Genomic DNA, 5525 nt, shown 5'->3' on the forward strand with positions numbered 1-5525 from the left:
AAACAAAAAGGGTGATCTATCAATTTAGATAGGGTAGTTTGTTTAGTCACTCAATCATGTTTCAAGTTTTTAAATTGACCGAGTTCAGCGAATTGGTAGACAACTCAAAATCTATTTTTGAAATTTGTTTTTGGATTTAGAGATCTAAATGGTACAAATTTTGAAAACAACATTATTTTGTATTTTGGAATTTGAATTTTTAAATTTAAAATGTATAATTATATTAAATAAAGATAAAAAACATTTAGAAATATATTATGTCACGTTATAAACTCAATTTAACCTTTTTAAATTAAAATATGTATAATATAATGTATTGTAAATTAAATTAGGTTAAATTCCAAATTTGGTGTTTATGATTTGGATAAAGTTAAAAGTTAGTAAATATGATTTTAAAATTTAGAATTTAGTTCCCATGGTTTAATAATCTATATGGTTTTTTTAAATCCTCCTAATTAGCCCCCACCATTGGGACTATTTATTATTAAGCTTTTATCAAGCCATAAGTGGTATAATTATAAACCATAAGACTTAAATTTTAACTTACTCCAAATCATTGGGACCAAAATTTCATTTTTTCCTATACATTATACAACATTATAAGACAATAATTATACAAATTTTTTTAACATAAAACATATTTATAAATAAATTAACAATAATTTTCTTTATCAATTAGTATTTAGTGAATAACTACAACTAATTCATAACTATTTAGATTAGAATTCAATTTATGAATTCTGCTACCAAACACATATATGAAAATATGAAATGTAACTATGTTTTCATTTATTCCCTTGTTTTCATATTTTCTACCAAACAGATCTTAATGTATCCATCAACATTTTCATCAATATTTTCACTTATTCAAAAGTTTGATCTCAAATAAGGGATGAATTGATATTTTTATTATATCATAAAATATCATCGAAACATAATAAAAAAACAACAAAACATTGTGAATGTGAATCTAATATAAGCATCTAAAAATTTTAACTCATAAATAAAGTGTAAAACATTTATTTGTTCAATTAAATATTTTTTTTGTTTTTTGTTTTCTTGTTTTTTATATTGACATTTTAAATTTTGAGTGTACCCACATTTTAATGAGCCAATCTTTTTATAGTCAAATAAGCACTATGTATGAAACGATATATGAAATGAGAAAATTGTAAATTTTAAAGGGAGAGTATTGCAACTATCTTGTAGACTCAAAACCTAGAATCCTTTACATTCAAATAATAATATGTTTTCTAATATTTATCATATTTTTAAGTTAATTTTAACAATATGAATTAGATTATAAAAATCAATATATTAGAAATGAAATTCAAACTCTTTTAGAATGGCGCTAAGAAAACACTCAAACATTAAGATCAAAACATATATTATTTAAACTAAATAAATATATATAAGTATAAATATATATATATTTGGACATGCATATAAAATATTATATATTGGTACATAGAAAGAGAATCCAAGTCCCACAAGAGAAAAAGAGATATAAATATTTATATTACGTATTATATTAAACATGTTTTTTTAATTAATGACTAAAATAACGTTGGTCATGTATAACTTTAGTTTCCTAAAATATTTCATGATTGTTAATGTCTTAGTTGACTTTTGTAGTATCTATACCATTATTTTTTTTTTTTTCAAAATTATTGTTTATTGATTTGGAATGAAATGAGTTTTTTTAGTTCAATAATTTTTCAAGATGGAGAAATATAAATGATCAATTTTTAAGAATGATAATTGATGTCTTATCCATTAAATTATAATTTGAATGCTGAAATGAATAAGACGAGTTAATTTTATCATTTATTCAACTTTTATATGTGAATTTTGGGCCAAAAGAACTATGAAAAAAAATATGATTAAGGAATAATTTGAAGAAGTAAAAGAAATGGGGATAAGTTTGCCACATCACAGAGCTAGTTGCATATATAACTCTGTTTAATGGCTTGATATAAACCAAGACTTCCTCATATTTATAAACTCAAATGAAATTTCTTTTAAAAAGACTTAGAAACAAAGTAGAGGGGGTGTGACATCAATTTATTTTATTATTATTATTATTTTAGAATATTACGTAATTTTGCTTGATTTAAAAAACCATCTCCTTCATTAAAGGGGGAATGGATTGCCCTTTCTACGTAAATATTACTTTATTAATAAATAAAATATATGTTAGTAGCTTTAAACAATTAATATATTCAAGATCCAACTTGCATTATCTTAGACAAATATTGGTCTTAAAAACCATCCTCTTTTGGACATTAATTAAATCTTTCTAAATGTACTTAGAAACTATTTTCAATGATAGTTGTTTAAGGACCCTACTATATTTATTTAAAATTGAGGCCATAAGCTTTTCAAAAGAAAAGTCGAGGTTATAAACTTGTTGTTTTTAGATTAATAATTTGTGGAAAATTCAAATTTTTAATCCTTTAGTCGATAATAAATATTTTTTAAAAGCATGCAATTCTAACCATGTGTGTTTGGAGGGAGGATTTTAACATTTAACATTTTAGTCAACTAATATGTCTTAATTTGTTGAATTTTGTTAAGGAGTTTGGGAGTGAAGTTGTTAACTTTACTCTTTGTTTGGAATCTCAAGGAGTTTGTGTGGAACCTACGACTAAAACACTCTACTCTTTAGTCTATTTGTTTCTCTCTATCATATTTGCATTAGTTCACTTGCAAAACCTAACCTAAAAATATATTATAAGGAATAAGTGCAAACTATTATTCAGTGTTTGAATAGAGTCGTGAAGTGTGAAAGATTGTGAAGTAATGGAGCCCACACTATAATAAGTTAATAAAACATCAAATTGTTTTTTTTTTTTTTTTTTTTTTTTTTTTTTTTTTAGTTATGGAGCTCACAAACTCCTTAGACCAAACAATGAGTGAAGTTCACAACTCTACTTCTCCATAAACATCCCCTAAAACCTTCAAAAAGTGGCATAATAGTGAATTTAGAATAATCTATAACCTATAATATATATTGTTGAGGGTTGTTTTAGGTAAGGGCCAAAGCCCATGGACAGGTCCAAGTCCAAGTCCAAGGGATTTTGAGAGGTAGCATGGTGAAATGTCCATCCCAAAAGGAAAAAGTCAGAGCCTTGGGTTTTGGGCAAACCAGTTGAACCGATAAATATATACCAATTGGGGTAATAACCAAGTTGAGCTCAACCTAACGTTTTGTGACTTCGAGTGTCGCAAATTAGAAGAAGAATATTATAAATGGTCTCATTCAATAATTTGAAAAGGAAGAGTAAATAATCTTTACAAGAAAACTCCGACTTACTATTATGTGTTTAACTATATACTATGTACTAAATTATGTATCAAAGTGTAGTACACTCGACATGACGCCGACGCAAGAAACTTTCATGCATGTCAACTTAGAAATCGAGATCAGACTAGGAAAAATTGGTCGAAGGTTAAAACCAGAAGGGACCCACAACAATAATAAACCTACACAAGTTTCACACACCAACATATATAAAATTACCAACATGGAAGAAATTATATTTGACAGTATTATCCCTCATTTTCACTAAAATAATTCTAGAAAACTATTGTTATGGCTCATGGTTGAAAAAGTGACGAGGGAAAGGCCGTTGACCGACCCCAAGGCCTAAGAAGTCTCGAGAGGCCGACCCACCATGGAGCGTAAGGATAAGCCGACCCTGATCTCCAAGCAAGCCGACCCAGGGTCGGCCACTCGCTACTGAGATAGCGATGCTTAACATAACAAAGAAGTTGGTGATAGCTTTATTTGAATGCACGCTCTTCTCTTCGCGTTCCGAAGAAAGTGGGTCCCACGTTCCAAAGAAACATGTAATTATTGTGGTTTTGCACGTTTTATTTCGACCGTTAGAACGACTTTCCGTTTATTTTGACGCAGTTACGAACAGTCCGTCGAAAAGTTCATGGTTTTCACGGAACAAAGGAGCACATACTCCTGAATTTACCATAGCACCCTCAGAACACTAAGTTATCATGTATCTAAAACCAAATGGCATTTTTGTCATTTAACATTCTTCCATCTGAAACTTGGTTATTAGTACTCGTTTCGAAGCTCCATTGGATTTTTGGGCGTCGAATACAACAATGGAAGGCCAGCAGGTTTTAGAGAATTGGGATTCTCTCTGGTTCTTCGCCACCGTATTCTCCAATAGAACGCCGCCGCCGCCGCCGCCACCGGTCGTCGAAAACCCCACTCAAAATGACTTCGTTGAGCCTCCTGGAGAAGAAATTGCGACACCCCTTACTCCAAATGAGCAAAATAACGTTGGTGATGAGAAGAAGATTGAAAATGGTGGTGGGTTTGGGATAAAAACAGAGGAGAAGGAGCAAAGGAGAAAAAACAGAGGAAGGAGATGTTGGGGTTTGGAGCAGAGGAGAAAAATTGTTGGAGAGATGGATCTGAGTTATGCTGTGAAGGAGATTTGTGAATGTTGGTTGTTTGAAGAGACGAGAATTGGAGGTGGGAATCAGTACCAGAGGAAGAAGAAGACGAAGAAGATGCCTCCGTTTGAAGATAGTATGGCCATGAAAGAACACATCAGATCCTGGGCTTATGCAGTGGCTTGCACTGTTAGATGATCACACTAATTGACAATTTTGTTTTATGATTTTCTATCCAAATTTTGTATTCAGATCTGTAATTTGGTGAATAAGTTTCTCCATTAGTTCTATTTTAGTTTATGTTTTTTTTCTTCCAAGTGTTGAAATTTAGTTTTAAATTTTTCTAAAAATAAAGTAGTCTCTATTAATCTTTCATTTTCTTTTTTTTTTTTTAAAAAAAAATTGATCTAGAAGCATATTCACCTTGTGTTTAAGTGTTTTGCAATTTGTTTCTCAATGTGTTACAAGCTCAATTTGGTAATTTGTGTATTGAAAATTTTCAATAGAGTCCTTACAATACTACATTCCATAATCAATAGATTAGAAATTTGAGTATTTATTGCCATATAAAATAAGCATATTTTGTATTTTAGGAATGAGAGTGTACATATTCTATCAAATTAAAACATAAACTAGTTTTATTCTGAATTGATGAAATATATTTTCTGCATTACAACATCACTTTGCAATTAGTTTTAAGTTTAGACACAACTAGATTTATTTGAAGAAAAAAGAATTGATAAATTAAAAAGTAAACTAAAACTTTTAAAACATTAGGATAGTTTTTATTTTCCAAAAAAATAATATTTGAATATTAAGAAGAAACTTTAATAAGTAAGAAAAGGAAAGTTAAAACAAGTACTAACTCAATTACTCCATTGATATATAATATGTGCTAATAATCAAAATATGTGTGAAAATCAATTCATCCTTAATTTATTAGAAAAATAAGGAAATGATAAGACATAATTATTGTTTTAAAAATTTTAAAAAACCTGTCAAAATAATTAAATAAGTATAACTCATCAAAGTGTACTAAAAAGGAAAAAGGAAAAAAAAGAAAAAAAAAAGAAAAAAAAAAGAAAAAAAGGTTTTGAAAAACA

The 5525-nt window shown here is 28.6% G+C and overlaps 1 protein-coding gene across 1 annotated transcript; it reads left to right on the top strand.

Annotated features, from left to right (window-relative positions):
- The first annotated feature begins 4087 nt into the window (after nucleotides 1-4087).
- LOC120083464 lies at nucleotides 4088-4732 on the top strand. Its single transcript, XM_039039232.1, has one exon. It carries the CDS (start codon nucleotides 4126-4128, stop codon nucleotides 4618-4620), a length of 495 nt encoding a protein of 164 aa, XP_038895160.1. The 5' UTR covers nucleotides 4088-4125; the 3' UTR covers nucleotides 4621-4732.
- Nucleotides 4733-5525: the final 793 nt, after the last annotated feature.

This window comes from Benincasa hispida, chromosome 8 (genome assembly GCF_009727055.1).
Source record: "Benincasa hispida cultivar B227 chromosome 8, ASM972705v1, whole genome shotgun sequence".
NCBI lineage: Eukaryota > Viridiplantae > Streptophyta > Magnoliopsida > Cucurbitales > Cucurbitaceae > Benincasa > Benincasa hispida.

Excerpts from the sequence above, each read along its gene's own strand:
- LOC120083464 (XM_039039232.1), top strand. The coding sequence starts at position 4,126 with ATGGAAGGCCAGCAGGTTTTAGAGAATTGGGATTCTCTCTGGTTCTTC.